The sequence below is a fragment of the Nicotiana sylvestris genome, chromosome 12 (genome assembly GCF_000393655.2).
Source record: "Nicotiana sylvestris chromosome 12, ASM39365v2, whole genome shotgun sequence".
Classification (NCBI taxonomy): Eukaryota; Viridiplantae; Streptophyta; class Magnoliopsida; order Solanales; family Solanaceae; genus Nicotiana; species Nicotiana sylvestris.
In genome coordinates this window covers 166,770,823-166,789,052 of record NC_091068.1, presented here as the reverse complement: position 1 = coordinate 166,789,052, position 18,230 = coordinate 166,770,823, and the positions used below count along the sequence as shown (strand labels likewise).

The following is an 18,230-nucleotide window of genomic DNA, read 5'->3' as shown; positions in this document are numbered from 1 at the left end:
CAAACTTTATCAAATGCCATGAATTTTTTAAACAATAAGTCTAATAGTATTAATAATTCATTCAGTTAAATTTAACTAGTTTGGACTGAGGCGTAGTGAATTTATTGCATGACCCTTAAATATCCTTTAAGAAGGTGGGGTGCGACAAGATTCAGGCAGAAAATAGTTATTGGAAAGTGTTGTTAGGTTGAGTAATTAACCATGAAAATAAGCATTATTTCGCATTAAAATGCATCATTTCAATCGCTCTATTTCCCTCATTGTATCACTAGCGATCTACGACTTTGGACAGACCTAAACGGATTTTCTTTAATAGGGTTCAGGGGAAGGAAAAACGGAGAGAGGGGGGGTGGGGTTACAAGGTGGGGAATCAAACTATCATCAACAAGGTGAAAATTCGGATAGTCAACCAACTGAGCTACTAAGATTATCCAACCTCGACGGAGAACTTGTCAATTTTGTTTAGGAATTTTTTCATTCCTATACACTATTGGAAACTTTATTACCCTAAATATTCATGTTTAGTAAATTACCCTACCTACACAAGTTTTGTTTATAAAATATATATATTCCGCCTTAAAAGGCTCCCAATCCATTATTAGTGCCTTCAATTAAGGGATTTAGTTACACCTTTTTCCTTTTTTTTTTCTCCTCTCTCCCTTATTCTCTCCGGATTCTGTCTTTCTCATTCATTTTCTCGAATTCCTACAATACAACCCTCCAGACCATGCTCTTCTTTTTATAGGAAACTGATGAATATGAAACAAATTCTTACAGTCCTCTAGATTACTGGACGACAAATTAGTTTTGCACTTCAATCTTATCCTCCAATGTCAAAAGATCTGCTAGGATATCATTCAAAGTGGAAACTTTAATTCTTTTATAGATGTGATAGTTCTATGTACATTATTCATGATATCTGGAAACTATAATTATTTTACTCATTTCTGACTGTGGTTTTTTTCAATTTCTACTCGCATTCTTTTTTCTATTTACAGACACTAGTATAATTAAGTTTGGTTAAAGTAGTTAAATGCAGGTAAAAAGGAAGACAAATGCAACAGTATGTTTTTTGTATATTTTATATCTAATTTATACGTAGTAAAAATAAATTTCATATAACTAATTATATATTATACAACTTATCTATAACTTTCACACGTTATTTCTACCCAGTTAAATACAACTACAATAACATACAACTTAAGTACAAATTTTATACAATATGTCTTTTGTATATTTTGTATCTAAATTTATACATAGTAAAATAAAATTTCATACAACTAATTATATGTTATACAACTTATCTACAATTTTCATAACATTATTTCTACTCAGTTATATACAACTACAATATCATACAACTTAAATATAATTTTTATACAATGTTGTTCAACTTTCATACAATAGTTAAATAAATAAAAGAAAAATATATAAACAACAGAATACAATTGTGTTATAATTTTAATACAATTTCTGCATCTATGTCATGTCTTCTTCTTCTTCTTCTTCGAGTTTCAATCTGAAATTCAGCCAAAACCAAGTCTAATCTTCACCAAAACCCCTCAAAATTGAGATATAAACTCCAAATCATATTCCTAATTATTTGCAACAACGCACAATCCAAACAAATAATGATTTTTGAAAACCCAAATTCGAATTCGAAGCTTCAAAACTTTTTAATGTCTGTCAATGGTGGAATTGCTGCTCTCTTTTCCTTTGCTTTACATTACTAAAATTTGGGATTGAGAGATAGAGAGAGACGTAGAGAGAATTATCAATTCTTTGCAACAACATCCAATCCAAACAAACAGTATTTTTTGAAAACCCAAATTCGAATTCAAAGCTTCAAAGCTTGTTAATGGTTGTCAATGGTGGAAGTGTTGCTCTCTTGTGCAAGATACGTGGGGAGGGGGGGGTGAGATGTGGAGAGAGAAATGTGGGGGAGTGAAAGATATGTTAAGAGTAATTTTAGGATACTAATTATTATCATTAATTCCCTTAAAATGTACATAAATGGTAATTGTGTATATAAAATATAATTATAATAAAACTTGAATAGAAATGGTAATATAGTTTTATATAGTGAATAAGAATATAAAAATTCATTTTGTTTATGTCTTAAATTCACTAGACAGCTTCTACAAAATAAATATAGTTCAACCTAATTAAAGTCCCCAATTATGGGATTACATTGGGTCGTTGTTATTGTAACCTAATTAAAGTAACTGGACGTGGATTCACTTAGCTTTATCAAATAGCGTCATAAAAAAAGGTGATGAGTATTTATTTCAGCGGTTAATAACGTTGATTGAGTTCTAGTCTATTGTTGCATGGCAAAAGACGTAGTATTACAGGGAATAGTAACATTAGCATTGTATAATACTAAATGGGATAGCACGGGCGCATGCCCGATATAATTTTTTGTTAGTTGCGCAGCTACAATATTGCTACAATTCAAAATATTTTTTGTTCGAGAAATTAAAGTTTCATAGTATTTACATACATTTTGGAGAACAAAGCTCTAGAAAATACAAAGTGAAAATGATAACAAAGCATAATCTGATACTATAATTTGCTTGGTAAAACCGTAATCAAGTTCAATACATTCCTGCCTTTTCTTGATCCATCATCAACTGCAACGTTATCATACACTCTAATGCATGTAATAATCTATTTGCAATCACATCATTTGCAACTCTCTAATCACTCAATCCACCACTTCTCTATACAAAATACATCCAAAAATACATGCATTCATATGTAATATGAACACCCAACTATACACATGCATGCCCATATGAACATGCATTAGAACTAAAATCAGCAAATCTCAAGTAGGCACCCCCTTCAACGCCTTAAGCTGGGTAGGGATTCGAGAAGTAATGCATTTGGAGGAAACTGATCCTTGGGTATATTTCACAAGTTAAAGATCTGGAATGAACTGCATACATAAGAGTAATACGAACAAAAGCGAAGCAATTATGGGCATAGAGAGAAATCTGTAAAATAAAAAACCGACTATAAACCAAGAAAGATGTATGAGGATAAACTTTACTGATGTATACCAAATCGAAAGCTTCTACGAGGGGAACAATTGAAGTCTCATCCATTTTTTAATGCAGTAAATTAATGTGGTGTGGAAGTACACAGAATCATCATACAAAACAGAAAAAAAAAGAAAGAGAAGAATGGAAGCAAAAGGAAAAAGTAAGCCACAAATAATCTATAACAAAATAAAAACCATCTAAAAGATTCCAGTTGAACTTCTATCCAGAAGGCTAAATACATTACCCCTTAAAAAAAGGGAACCCAGTGCACATAGAATCCCGCATTCACGCAGGCTCCAGCAAAAGGTTGCACCCCAAGGGGTGTGATGCAGACAGTCTATCGTAATGCAAGCATTAGTGGCAGCCTACCCCTTGAACATTAATAGAAAGAAATTCCTAAAAATAAGTGTTAGTCTATGCATTTCTGGTAGTTGAAAGAACAATGATGTCTCTACTCGTAACACAATGATTCAAGAGTAAGAGCTAATACTCATCGCACACATCTGCTCATTTATGAGAAGATCTTTTCACGCACTGTTATGACACTCCAGACTATTTTGCTGCTCTAACCAAAGGAAGAGAAATATAGCTCACAAGCACACCAGCTGCGTAGATTTTGACTGGCTTCCTATGCTATTATCTAAATAATGCAAAACACAGTAGGAAAACTCCATGAAACACAGTTAAACTAATTATCTAAGGAGAAAACACCATAATACAAAAAAGAAGTCACATACTTAAAAAAAAATAACTAGGCTAAATACTCAGATCAATGTTACAGTGGAGTGACAGAGGAAATTACATGCAAACAAACCTTCCTTCTTTTGTTTTCCCAGGACATCAAGCATATCACATTGGCCAATTACTGCCTAACTTGCAAAGAAAAATGCATGTCAAAAATAAGCAAAAAATCATGGAACTCAAAGAGTATTCTTCCTTAGCCAGAAAGAAGAATTCAACTCCTAGCTAAGCTGCATCATTGGAGAGAGCAACTCTTGCAAGTTAAAGAACTATTTCAGAGCGACCCCAACTTCAAGAACACCAAACTGATTACAAATCACATTATTGATAAAGATGAACAAAATAGGAGAATTTACCATCTCGCAATCAGCAGAGCCGGGGATTTTGCATGATTTCTGTGTTATCCTTGAGAAATATGAGCTCTCCTTCCTCTACTGAATAATCTGTACTTGAAAAATATACCAGATTAATGATCTAGCTAGTTATCAAAAATAATATACGGACAATAGCAAATGATTAATAATTGTTAAAAAATTATTAGTGACCCCCAGTAAAACTTTACCACAATAAGCCAAAAGTATGTAACCACAGAAAACCACATTCAACAAGTTCTATCTGTTGCACAGTATAGAATGAATTTCAATTATTTTTATTAGGAGCAAGATTTGATATCTTTGGATTGAACAGTTGATGATTGAATAGTGTGAAACTATCTTGTTTTACATTGAATGTGCAACTATTTATAGTTAACCAGAAAGCTTATGTTGTGAAGACATAACTTCATTAAGTTCATGGGCTGCACGATAATACCTTTTATGTACTGTATTTTTAAGTATTAGCATCAAAATTATTTGTTAAGAGGACTTACAAAGTAATGTAAACGATTTAGCAGTAAACTTAGAAAACATGCATCTTTTGGAGGTGCCATTTCAAACTACAAATAATTAAAAGTGCTGACTCCAGTTACAATATAAATGCATATAACTCAGGGAAGGACTCACCCTCTGCAGATTTCTCTAATTGGTAAAGGAGACAACCAGAAAACCTTCAGATAGAAGATTCTTTACTATGATAAAGGACATTTTTTGAAATTTATAATGCTAAAAATTAGAAGCATCTATCACGGAGTTGTACAAGATCCACAATGAAGGATTGTCGGTAAAGGGATACTGCTCACTGCTCAATAGATTTCTCAAAAAAAGATAATAGCATATCTTGAAGCTGCAAATCTAAGAAGTATCATAGGAAAAAAAAAATCATGGCTTAAAAATGCAGTACAAGAAACAATAAGAAAGACTATTTTACCTCACCAGCAAATCCATAACCATTGCAAAGTGAAAATTACAATTGATAGCACATATCTGGCTGCAAAAAAATATAGCTTCTTGTCAATGTTTTCAGACATCACATTGAGTGCAGATGTTGCTCTTGTGAACTAAATACCTACAAAACAGAAAAGGCACATCCTAATATTGACAACTTAGAAACTGGTGGAAACAGAAAGAAAAAAGATTAATTTTCTAGCTAGTCGACTCACTATCCTAGTTGTGGGCGCCCTTTTACATCAAAAGTCTCGTAAACTTTTATTTACGCATTAAAATCATTGTATTTCTCGAGTCCCTCAGAATCTAATTGTTACAGTATCAATTCAATAATGTTATCTGATTGTTTAGTTATTGCTTATTTTTTTATTTTTTTATTTTGGAGAAGGTAAGATAAAGTAAAACCATAACTTTGTAATGTTTCTAAGGAAAAATAATCCCTCTAAATTATTTGGAAGTAGAAATGTTTATTCACACTATACTTTTTTCCTTCCGATCCCACCAAAAAACTCCATTTTGAGGAATCCTCGAGAAACCAAGGCGGAAACTGGAGATGAGTATACTTGCTACCACTATTATCTTAATAGAATCAAATAGAACAAAATAATGCACAACAATTACTGGATGACTTTAATTGCTTTAAAAAACTAAGCAGATACCACTGAATCTAAAGAATTGGATGGGCACTCAATACCTATAGGTATATATTTTGTATAAATATAGCGTTTGTGAGTAATGCTCAAAAGGGGGAAAACCAATCAGAGAGTGAAACTATAAGGATAAAAGCGATGAAAATTTGTCACGAAATAAAAAAACAAAAAGGAAGTGAAAAGGGGGAGTTTTAATTTTAAGAAAGAGAAATTTAGGTCAAACGAAAGCTTCATCGATTTTAGCAGCTTTTATATATCTATCCCAAGAATAGATCACTTGTACCTGGGTTTAAATTTCCCAACATGCACGAGCAAAACAGAGAAATTAGTGACATACATGTAGAAAATCAAATAAGAAACAACCCCAAAACAACCCAAAAGTACAAATGGTGATTACCAATAAAGAAAGTAAAATAATCAAGAAAATATTACAGAAAAAACTGACCAAAATAAAAGGCTCATACTTTGAAAGATTACCTCTAAGGAAAAAGCTCTTGACATGTGATAGATTCAGGAAAAAGAAAAATAGAGGGATGCAATAGAGAAAGAGAAGAAAGAAACAATGAAAGGAAACTGTCACGGGCAACATTTTTCCGGACGCTAGCGGCACCAAATAGCCCGTGTGGCGCCTGTAGTCACCCCACACTACAGGCCAACCTTTTCTCTTTCCCAGGTTTTCTAGCACGATCTTGTGCCTGTGGTGAAGCTTGCCTAGGAGGCTCACTCTAACTATGTTGCCTGTCTGATGTCTAGGCTCGTAGCCTTGACCAGCTGTGGCACTTCTCATCCGCTGGATCTCATCCATGCGTACACCCGGGGTTGGCTAAGGACATGTCAGTCCCTCGCCTAGCATTGAGCATCGCTCTCGCGTGCACAGTCCAATCCTCAAGCTTGACACTTGCCTTGTGCATCCGCACCCAGCTTGTGCTTCGCCCAAGTAGGGCAACCTTTAGTCCTTGGCCTTTGTCATATGCGTCTTTCATAGCATGCCCATCATTTCCTTATGGCATAGCCAAACATAACCCTCGCGACATACTTCCGTCCCGCATAGTGCAGTGTCGCCCCACAATTGCACGTCTAGGCCAATGGACCCTTGCTTGCCTAGCTGAATCCAAGCCAAGCTCACAAGTCGACACATAAGGCCCCTAAGATAGGTGCTTCAAGTATCCAATCGGCACAGAGGTCTTTATCCACCATTTCGGTAGCCCACAGGGCATAATCGTCCCACACGTCAAGCCTCCGGTGCCCTTTTTGTGCCCAACGCTAGCCTGTGGCGTCGCGCCATCCATAGAGTTCCCAAGCTCATATGGATACCTATGACACTCCTTTGAGATGCCCAGGCAGGCCCTTGAGGTTCCTCCTCAAGGTAGCTCACTTGGTGCGGCTTGGTGGCAGCACGCACGAGGGAGGCTAACTAAGCTTCAAACACCTCTGCCCCCCTTATATATGCTTAAAATAAAAATGCCCATGATCCCCTAGTAGACATATTTTGGCCAGAGAATCATAATGACCCTCTCACTCATCCGAACTCCAAATAAGGCGTCGTCTGTTCCTAAAGCTTTATCTTGACTTCCTTCATACTTTCATGAAGTTTCATCCCATTCCCATACTCGTGGAAATAGTTATAGCCTTCGGACACTTCAGCAAATTACGACAATGCCACTGCCTTTGGTGAAGTCAAGCTCATAGGCAAACGAACTCCAAATGACGCCAAACTTGGTCAGCATATATAAGAGCATACTAGGAACAAGACCTACTACCGAAATATCTAGATTCCCCTTTTAGAACGGAAACCTACCGTCGTGACATTTAGGCACGTACGTGGCCGTCACCCGCAGGCTAGACCCTTGGTCTCATCCCAGGTCCTCACTAAACTCTATTGGAACTTTTAGGACATGCAACACACCATATATTGATGGTTGTTGCCTCATGCAAAGCCCCTCTACCTGATGCTCCTTCACAACGCATCGTCAGCACACGTCGCCTACGTGATTGACACTCGTCCTGCCGCTTTGCAACATGCAGTACTCATGGATGGCATGACTCCCAAAATGCAGGGTGTGAAATCCTCCCACACTCAACATGTCATCGTCCCCGTTGACACAACAATGCCCACGACAACTCGGAGTCTGCCCCCTCAGGGATGTACACCGGCTCCCTTAGTCCTTGTGGATCGGACTTCCTCAAAGTCCATTCTCAACATGGAGTCGTGCCCCTCACACTTCTCCCTCAAGTATCTTCCAAGCGTGCCTCTGCACTGCACCTCCTATCGGTGTTCGCTCGGAATGTGCCTCCGCACTTGCACCCTCTGATGACTAACTATTTGGTGACACACACTAGTCAACCACGCCATGACCCTCACGGCCTTGACATCGTTCGAAGCTCTTCCCACACTGGTAAAGCACATCAGTGTGCTCTTTCTGGCGCCGCTCCCGCAGTTCAACAACTCGCGTAGCCCCTTTATGCTCTGGTGGCTCAACATCCCATGAAGCCCTTTCGCGCATTTAGGGTTAGCTCACGCAGCTCAATAGCTCGCGTAGCCCTTTTCTTGCCCTGGTTACCTTGGAAGACTCTCTCGCTTCTAGACTTACAATTCTGCACCAACACCTCTGCACAGGCGGACCCTCCCACACTCAATGTGGAGGATACTTCTCAATGTACCTGTCCCACTTGGCATATTAGCTCGGCCTCTGGAAATTAATGTTGCAACATGACACCTTTGGCAACTCCACTACTTCGTACCCTTTGGCACTCAGCAAGCTCTTTGGGACGTACTCTTGGTGAGTACTACATTCTCAAAGTTATAGCATCGCCACATTCAAGAACAAAGCTCTTTGTTTTCCAACTGTCACTTCCTCAGCAAGTACCCAATGCTCCCGGTAGTACCTTGTACATGCCCTATAGACAAGAACCTTCCTAGTACTGCTAGCACGACTTCCTGGTTCGGTATGCCTCGCATATGGCCCCATCTCAATGGTCCCCGATCATTCGGTATACCCCTTTCTAGAATGACACCTTCCAACTTGGAATCCCGCTCAATTCTAAAGCTTCGCTATTTCCTTCGAATTCGGCTCCTCACCTTAGCAATTCAGCGCCATGCCTCCCCATCACACGATTCGGCTCTTTTACACAATCTTGCTGGCTGACTCCACCCCATTGTGACATTCACACATTCCCGCTAAGAAGCCTACACACAGGTCCTTCTTCACGGTTGTTAAGTGACTCTCCTACCATTCATCACAACCCTTTAGATGGCTAAGTGACCTCTACACTGCTAGCATCTATCATAATGACAACTCTCTAGAAGATCCCTTTTCAATGCCCTCAGGCAGTCCACAAGTCTATCCCACGGGAAAGATACTCAACTGATGCGCTGCTCGCATCCTCGGAAAGATCACTACACGATCATGCCCAATGTTTATAGTCCACGGCTCACTCTTTGCAATATGGTTGCACAACCTGGAAAACATGGCCTTTTCCTGACCACCCGACTCATCGGTATATCATCACCTTCAACTGAAGCCCAGACTTTCGAAAGAAACTGAGGTTGTCCAGTTCCTTCTTCAAAACGGCCAACAGCTCCAACCTGGTGCTTAACATGAACAAAATGTCTCAACCTGACAAGCTTCCCATGCAATTGAACTCTCTTAGTTCAAACGGTATTCAACCCGCACAAGGAACACTCTCAGTCTGCACTCGACATTCTTTACGTCCATCCCTTGCTTAGCAAAGCTGCTAACCAACTGCTAACAGAGTTTTTGACACACTGTCGGATCATCACAATCAAGAACAATTGAGCTTCTGCTAATCGTTTGTCCCTTCTTGTGGAACTATCCCACCAGTGTCGCACAATGGCTCTTTCTCAAGCCAAACGTGCCTTAATAGTATCCCTCTACAAACAACGCCCGCTGCATGGAAGACATCCCTTTGATGGCATATGAACATCAATCTCTGCTTCGATATGATCTCCGCACTGACATCCAATGCACTCGCCATCTTAACTTCTACTCTGAAATAACGTATCATGGCAAAAATAAGCTTTGATACCACGTGTCACGGGCCGACATTTTTCCGGATGCTAGAGACACCAAATAGCCCGTGCGACGCCTGTAGTCACCCCACACTACATGCTTCTTTCGCAGGTTTTCTAGCATGATCATGTGCCTGTGGTGAAGTTTGCCTAGGAGGCTCGCTCCAACTGTACCGCATGTCTGATGTCTAGGCTCGTAGCCTTGACCAGTTGTGGCATTTCTCATCTGCTGGATCTCATCCATGCGCACACCCCAGGTTGGCTAAGGACATATCAGTCCCTCGCCTACCACTGAGCATCGCTCTCGCGTGCACAGTCCAATCCTCAAGCTTGACACTCGCCTCATGCATCCGCACCCAGCTTGTGCTTCGCCCAATTAGGGAAACCTTTAGTCCTTGGCCTTTGCCATGTGCGTCTTTTATAGCATGCCCATCATTGCCTTATGGCATAGCCAAACATAGCCCTCGCGACATACTTCCGTCCCGCATAGTGCAGTGTCGCCCCACAATTGCACGTCTAGGCCAACTGACCCTTGCTTGCCTAGCTGAACCCAAGCCAAGCTCACAAGTCGACACATGAGGCCCCTAAGATAGGTGCTTCAAGTATCCAATCAGCACGGAGGTCTTTATCCACCATTTTGGTAGTCCCAGGGGATAATTGTTCCACACGTCAAGCCTCCGGTGACCGTTTTGTTCCCAAAGCTAGCCCTGAGGCGTCGTGCCATCCATAAAGTTCCCAAGCTCATATGGATACCTATGACACTCCTTCGAGATGCCCAAGCAGGCCCTTGAGGTTCCCCCTCAAGGTAGCTCACTTGGTGCGGCTTGGTGGCAGCACGCACAAGGGAGGCTGGCTGAGCTTCAAACACCTCTGCCCCCTTATATATGCTTAAAATAAAAAAAACTCATGATCCCCTAGTAGACATGTTTTGGCCAGAGAATCATAATGACCCTTTCTCACTCATCCGAACTCCGAATAAGGCGTCGTTTGTTCCTAAATCTTTCTCTTGACTTCCTTCACACTTCCATGAAGTTTCAGCCCATTCCCATACTCGTGGAAATAGTTATATCCTTCGGACACTTCAGCAAATTACGACAATGCCACTGCCCTTGATGAAGTCAAGCTCATAGGCAAACGAACTCCAAATGACGCTAAACTTGGTCAGCATATAAATAGCATACTAGGAACAAGGCCTACTATCTAAATCCCTAGATTCCCCTTTTGTCTCGGAAATGTACGGTCGTGACATTCATGCACGTACGTGGCCGTCACCCGCAGGCTAGATCCTTGGTCTCATCCCAAGTCCTCGCTAAACTCTCTTGGCACTCTTAGGACATGCAACACAACATATCTTGATGGTTGTTGCCTCATGCAAAGCCCCTCTGCCTGATGATCCTTCACAACGCATCGTCAGCACACGTCGACTACGCGACTGACACTCGTCCTGCCGCCTGCAGCGCGCAGTACTCATGGATGGCATGACCCCTAAAATGCGGGGTATGATAGAAACGGTGTATAAAAAAGAAAATGGGTATGAAAGCCCGTTCTCGGTATTCTTCCTTTTGAGTTTCAAGCCAACTATGGTAAACACGTGTTGCCGAGAATGGAGAAATGAAAGGTACCAAAATGCCTATAAAAAAGAACTTTATTACGAAACTACCCTTCGTCGTACCTAAAACCTTCATTATTATATAGTTAAAAAAAAGTAAAAAATCTTGTAGCTTTGGCAAAATGTTGGTGGTTCAAGCTGATAACCGTAGTCAGCACTAGAGTATTTTTGTTTGTATTCCCTCTCTTTTCATTCTTAATCTTTTCTGCAGTAGGATCTTCATTTGTGATGCTTAGTTTGATTTTGGGGTGGAAAACGGGCGGGTCAGATCGTATATGAGCGGGTCGAAAGCGGTTAATTCAAAAAATGGATAAATTATCCGACCCGACCCGTATTTGAGACGAATAAAAAACGGGTTATCTGGCGGATAATATAGATATCCATATTATCCATGGCTTCTTGAATATGATCACTTTTGGGAGAATTTCTAATCTCCCAAACTTGAGTAACTCCCAATTTGAGGCTTCACAAATGTAAAAGTTAAAGACATTAGTTATGGTTAACCATTTTCTAAGTGGATAATATGGTCCTTATCCATATTTGATCCGTTTTTAAAAAGTTTATTATCCAATCCATTTTCTAATGGATAATATGGGTGAATAACTATTTTCTTTTGACCATGATTGGTTGAATTCCTTTACTGATTCTATGCTATTACTTCTGAATTTGTGTTGCTTCATCAATTCCCTCAAATTCCACATATCCCTTATATCTTTTTCTTTGATTGTTTTCCGTTCTAGTTGTTTGAATCAGGATCCCTATAGGATCCCAATTATTTAATTTTAACAGGTCAAACAGAAAAATGAATGGAAAAAAAACTACAAAGGGGTTAATGTTTAGAAATGAAGACCTATTATGCCAAAGCAGGACTCAAAGAAGAAAAAGATGCTGACTTGCAAACAATCACCAACAGACATGAAAACAGAGGACGGCAATTCTTTGGTTTTCATTCATTTAAAGTACATGAATCCTCTTGATGCCTTTCAAATAAATTTGAGGATAACATCATCAAAATAGAGCAGATATGATTTCCTCCGGAGAGAGAACGCTCTTAAGAAAAACAGAAAAAAGAAGAATGGGATGCCCGGGGGGCAGTACTACTAACCTACAGAATAATATCATAGCAATCACAACTATTAAAAATCAATAGAAAATTTCCTTTTCAAGTTAAAGAACACCATGAATAATGCCCCAAGGGTTGTTTCTTCCGACTGGCTCACTTGGCGCTGGCAAGCTGGGTGCGGATGGCCTTGGCTGCAGAAACCATGGCTTGGAGTGCTGGCTTCACCTCGGTGTACTTGCGGGTCTTGAGACCACAGTCAGGGTTGACCCACAAGATGTTGGTGTCAAGAACAGCAAGCATCTTGTTCACTCTATCAGCAATTTCTTCGGTTGATGGTATTCTTGGAGAGTGGATGTCGTAGACACCAGGGCCAATTCCAGCACCATACTTCACTCCCTCCCTGAAAACTGAGAGGAGCTTCTCATCGGAACGTGAGTTCTCAATTGTGATCACATCAGCATCCATGTCGATGATGGAGTGGATAATGTCATTGAAGTTGGAGTAGCACATGTGAGTGTGGATCTGGGTAGTGTCCTGGATATCAACATTGGTGATTCTGAAGGAGTGAACGGCCCAGTTCAAGTAGAAAGCATGCTCAGCCTTCCTAAGAGGCAACCCCTCTCTCAATGCAGCTTCATCGATTTGGATGACAGTGATGCCTGCCTTCTCCAAATCCTCCACCTCATCCTTAATGGCCAAAGCAATCTGGTAGCAGGTCTCAAATCTGGAGACGAAGATGACACACATCAACATCAACTCGTAAAAACAATTTCAGATTGGGGTTGTGGGGGGGGGGGGGGAATCAAATATTAATTACCTTGGCTGGTCATTTCTGACAAATGACCAATTGAGAATGGTAACTGGTCCTGTAAGCATTCCCTTCATTGGGCGATTGGTCATGCTCTGAGCTATGCTGGACCAGAATACAGTCATTGGCTTTGGGCGACTGACATCACCATAGATGATTGGTGGCTTCACACATCGAGATCCATAAGATTGAACCCATCCATTAGCAGTGAATGCAAAACCAGAAAGTTGCTCCCCAAAGTATTCAACCATATCGTTCCTCTGCATGCATTGAACATCCAAAGTGACTAAAGATGCATTGGAGGATATCAAAGACCAAGAATATGCATAAAGTAAGAAAAAGAAGCAGTCGCCTAGCAAGCATGTGAGTCGCCTTACCTCGGGCTCTCCATGAACCAAGACATCAATGTCAAGCTCTTCCTGGAGTTCAACAACCTTCTTGATTTCCTCCTTGATGGCTTTAACATACTCCTCCTCAGAGATCCTAGAAACAAATCGTATTAATTAGAATACAGGTTTGACAACATTGACAATGACAAGAGCTAGTAGAAGACTCACTTCTTGGCCTTGTATTCACGACGAACTCTTCTGAGCTCCACTGTCTGAGGGAAGGACCCAATGGTGGTAGTCGGGAGAACCGGGAGGTTTAGTTTCTTTTGTTGGGAATCAAGCCTAGCACTAACATTTGTAGTACGGCGGTGGTCAGACCCTCTGAGAGCAGCAGCCTGATAAAACAAAAATGAAGCCCAAGCTGGTAAGTTAAGCATATTCCCTAACAAAGTCATGACAAAAAATAAACGGTAAATAGCTCATCACTTACAGCCTTTTGAACAGCTTCATTTGTCACTCTTGGGGAGGTCTTTCTGGAAGCTTGAGCAGCGGCGCTAGCGGAGAAGAAAGCCTGAAAATACAACCAAAACATTTGGTCATGAATGATAGAACAATCTAGTAAGGATAAAATCACAAACTTTGATTTTTTGGCAGGCACTCTTCTCGAGACCTTTTCACGTAGGAATGAAGTATACCTCATCCTTGTCACCAGCCAATGCCTTGGCAAGAGCATTCACTTCAACAACTTTTTGAGCAGCAAATGCCAACCATGATTTGATTTCATCATCTAGCTTGGTCTCATTGATGAGATCAACAGCAGTGTGGAGCAATGAGCAAGATGTAGAGACAACAAGCCTATCTGCATTATTAAGTTCACAGAAAAAAATTATCTTCTGCAGCAAAGCACCAACAAAATAAGCCATGCAGCGTGGAGATGTGGGTTACATACCTTTTCCTACAATGCCCTCAAGTGATTTCAAGAGCTCAAGAGATGCAGCAAGATCATTAGCCCAGATGTTCCTCCCATCAACCACTCCTGCAAACAAATACTTTCCTGAGGGGAAGCCACCCTTGATCAAATCAAGGGTCTGAGTTCCACGAACCAAGTCAAAACCAAAGGCAGTAACTCCCTTCAAAGCAGTAAGGGTTTTGAATGCGCCGGCAGGAACATCAGCAAAGTAGGTCTCGATGAGAACATCAAGGCCAGATAGAGTTGATTCCAGTTCAGCATATGCCTTGGTGAATGCTTCCAATTGGTGAGCCTCAAGATCCAACACAAGGGTAGGCTCATCAAACTGAATCCAGGAAGCACCAGCAGCCTTCAACTCGGAAATTACTTCCCTGCAATGATGTTTTTGAGTTAAAATGGGAATGTCTACAGAAATAGATGACTGAGACAAAGAAAAGAGTGTATTTCTTACTTGTAGATTGGAAGGATTTTGTCGAGAAGTGATAAAAGGGGGAAAGATTTCTCAACACCCTTAGCAGGTTTAGATAGCAGCAGGTATGAGACTGGACCAATAAGTACCGGAGCAGTATTTACACCAAGCTGCGCGAAGAGAAAGATCAATCAATCATCAGTCCTATCTCTTAATTCCATTTAAAACAAACCAAAGGTACATACGAACAGTGAAATTAACAGGACACTATATAGTTGTAATAAACATATAGGGAATAATGAACCAACCCCTGCCTCTAGGGATGTTCATAAAAATCCGAAAACCCAAACCAAACCGAAAACCAAACCAAACCGACCAAAAAAACCGATACTTTTTGGTTTGGTTTAGTTTTGATTTTGAAATTTAAAAACCGATACTTTTTGGTTTGGTTTTAGTTTTAATAAAAAAAAATCGAACCAAACCGAATATAGGAGTAGCTATTTTAAATTTATTATTACACCTATATATATGTATACTTTTATACAAAGTTTCAAAATTTTTATAGTAAATGTTAATCGTTTGCACTTTTAGTACAGGTCTTTACCTTTACATTCTAGTTAAATTGATAGTTTTCTTTTGTTAAGTATAAGAATCTATTTCATGTTAAAAATAATATATTTTTAATTGAGTCCTTAAATTATTCATCACTATTTGATTCAATTATCATCAATATATCTTGGTAAATAATAAATTTCTCAAAGGGCAATTGATTTGATAGTGTTACGTTGAAAATGTGGTCACCGAAATATGTGTTTGGTAGTGTATGTCTTATATTTAAGAAAAAACCGACAAATAACCGAAAAAACGACATAAACCGAATCAAGAAAAAACAACTTAATTGATTTGGTTTGGTTCTAATATCTGAAAAATCGGTTCACTTGGTTTGGTTTCTTTTTAGGGAAAAACATATCCAAACCGAACCATGAACACCCCTACCTGCCTCTAAACAAACTGAAATGAGAAAAACTGAAAAGAATATGTATATGCATATTCTCTCTTTCTCTCCACACCACCCAATTTGTATCACAGACCACAAGGTTTCTGCTATAAGGTTACCCCTAAAAGTGAAGCCCATTATGGACGCTACATAATAATGCTTCTTTTCAAATAACTAAGATATGGACATGTCTCGTGAAATCAAAACTAAAGATTAATAATAAGTCACATACCCCCTTAGCCTCTTTGTACTCGTCCACTGCCTTGTGAGAAGCATAAGAGAAGTTAACATCAGGTCCCAATTCAGGGACAATGAAGTGGCTGGATCAAATAGTGATGATCAGTATGAATTCAGAATAATAATAATAATAACTGTTGATTCAAATGATATTCGTTTCACTCACTAGTTGGTATCAAACCACTTGGTCATCTCCATAGCAGGGACAGAGGCATTTCCTCTGGCCATGGAGAAGTAAGTGTCGAATCCGATCTCACCACCGGTCCAGTTGTATCTAGATGGGACGGCACCGAGCATAGCCGTTGTGTCAAGCACCTGATCATAGTAAGAGAATGTGTTGCTGGGAATGTACTTAATGCCAGCATCAGCCATCTGTTTCCAAATGGATGACCTGAGATCTGCAGAGACCTTCTTCAAGTCCTCAGCGCTGCTCTTTCCATCCCAGAAAGATTCGAGAGCAAATTTCAGCTCTCTCTTTGGGCCCATACGAGGATATCCAACTATGTGAGATGCCATTTTTCTGCTTCACCAAATTCAATCAGTCAGACAAGAATTCAACAGAACCCATTGATATAGTAAAGATCCATCCTTTTCTTAAATATGAAATAATGTGCACAAGGAAGGTGAATTGTTGCAAGGCAGAGCCTATGAAACCTTAGAAAATGTACAAGAGCAAAGAATGAAAAGTTGTAAAGAAAATCCTCAATGAATTGAACGATCTAATTAATTCGATCAAATCTATAACTCCAGATCTAAGTTGCATCAACCAAAAAGGAGGTATACATAAACTAGATCTACAATTGTCCACATCACAGAGATCTCATGCATCCACGACGAGGGAGCAAAAACATTAAACATCAGAACAAATGTGTTCATACCAATAGATTTAAATATATGTGAAGTAAAGCAAAGAACTGAACTCGTAAAGAAATCTGAACGTGAGCATGAGGATAAAAGATAGAATTTCGGGTATACGTGCAATATGCAAATGAATCAAGAATTATATCTATCATACCAATAGATCTGGATCAAATGAAGAAACCAATAATATGAAAAAGAGAACTATATTGAACGTGGCCAAAGAGAAGCAGAAAGAAGATAGTCAGTAGAAATAGTACAAGGTAAAACAGGGAGACCCACAAAAGGCAGCAACGACAGAGCGTACCTATAGGAAGAGATAGAAGCGGAAAGAAAGATGACTGCTTCTTGTTCTTCAGCAAAAAATTAGCAGAGGAAAAAGAGGTGACGCGAGTTTGAAGAGGGGGAGTGTATGGTGTTTATATAGGAGAAAATGGGAGATTCAGAGTTGGTGGCAATGGTAGATCTGGAAATTTAAAAATAATTACGCCAAATAAAAATGGAGTGCTAAAAGGGGAGTATAATATACTCCACTACTCTTTGCTGACGCGCTAACAACAATGGAAATGAGGGGCTGATTTAATGGCAATTAGAAAATCATGTGGGACTCTATCTCCTAAGTTATGCGTTTTGTGTTTTGAGTTTAAGTCATGCATTTATAAATATAGCAATATTTACATAATTAGGTCGTTCAAATAATTACCATAAATCCCATGGTAAATACTAGCACGCTGAAGATGATAACTAACCAACAACGACAACAAAAAATCCAATGAAATCCCATAAGTGGAGTATGTGGAGAGAAAAGTATACGCAGACCTTATTCCTACCCTGTGACAGTAGAGAAACTGTTTCTGAAAGACCATCGACTCAAGAATAACTAACCAACTATTACAAGTTAAATTTATAAATAACGAGAAGAGGTTTAGTTGATTGCATTCGACCTTGAATAAAGAAAGAATATACTTCATTAGGTTCAAAATAAGTGTGATTTAATGTTTTTGTAAATTCATAAAAGAATAATTTAATAGCATTAATCATAAGGTTATTTGACTAAATGATCCAGATATCTCTTCAAATTATCCTCTTATCTCTCATACAACTTTTTTTTAATCATTTATAAAATGCTTTATTTATTTCGTAAGGACCAATTTGGC

At 39.3% G+C, this 18,230-nt stretch overlaps 1 protein-coding gene and 1 long non-coding RNA gene across 5 annotated transcripts; both read right to left on the bottom strand.

The window, feature by feature from the left end:
• Positions 1-2,451: 2,451 nt before the first annotated feature.
• Positions 2,452-6,693, bottom strand: LOC104249973 (uncharacterized). 3 transcript variants are annotated; one of them, XR_011404555.1, is made up of 4 exons: positions 6,241-6,693; positions 5,097-5,234; positions 4,148-4,234; positions 2,452-3,919 (listed from the first exon to the last, which is right to left on the bottom strand). It is a non-coding gene; the product is annotated as an uncharacterized lncRNA (long non-coding RNA). The 3 variants fall into 3 exon arrangements; XR_716899.2 differs by having other exon boundaries at positions 5,097-5,156; positions 6,241-6,688; XR_011404556.1 differs by having other exon boundaries at positions 2,452-2,944; positions 6,241-6,685.
• A 5,633-nt stretch (positions 6,694-12,326) lies between these two features.
• Positions 12,327-17,626, bottom strand: LOC104249971 (5-methyltetrahydropteroyltriglutamate--homocysteine methyltransferase-like). 2 transcript variants are annotated; one of them, XM_009806509.2, is made up of 11 exons: positions 17,381-17,626; positions 16,382-16,735; positions 16,211-16,298; positions 15,024-15,151; positions 14,552-14,943; positions 14,298-14,461; positions 14,093-14,173; positions 13,831-13,997; positions 13,651-13,756; positions 13,283-13,533; positions 12,327-13,189 (listed from the first exon to the last, which is right to left on the bottom strand). In XM_009806509.2, exons 2-11 carry the CDS (start codon positions 16,729-16,731, stop codon positions 12,619-12,621), a joined length of 2,298 nt encoding a protein of 765 aa, XP_009804811.1. In that variant the 5' UTR covers positions 16,732-16,735; positions 17,381-17,626; the 3' UTR covers positions 12,327-12,618. The 2 variants fall into 2 exon arrangements, with proteins under 2 accessions (XP_009804811.1, XP_009804812.1); XM_009806510.2 differs by lacking the exon at positions 17,381-17,626 and adding an exon at positions 17,231-17,353.
• Between the last annotated feature and the right edge of the window lie 604 nt (positions 17,627-18,230).

Coding starts and splice junctions, on each gene's coding strand:
- LOC104249971 (XM_009806509.2), bottom strand. CDS start 16,731: ATGGCATCTCACATAGTTGGATATCCTCGTATGGGCCCAAAGAGAGAG. Junction 16,299..16,381: donor AAGTGGTTTGATACCAACTA/GTGAGTGAAACG, acceptor TATTTGATCCAG/CCACTTCATTGTCCCTGAAT. Junction 13,534..13,650: donor TGGTTCATGGAGAGCCCGAG/GTAAGGCGACTC, acceptor CAATGCATGCAG/AGGAACGATATGGTTGAATA.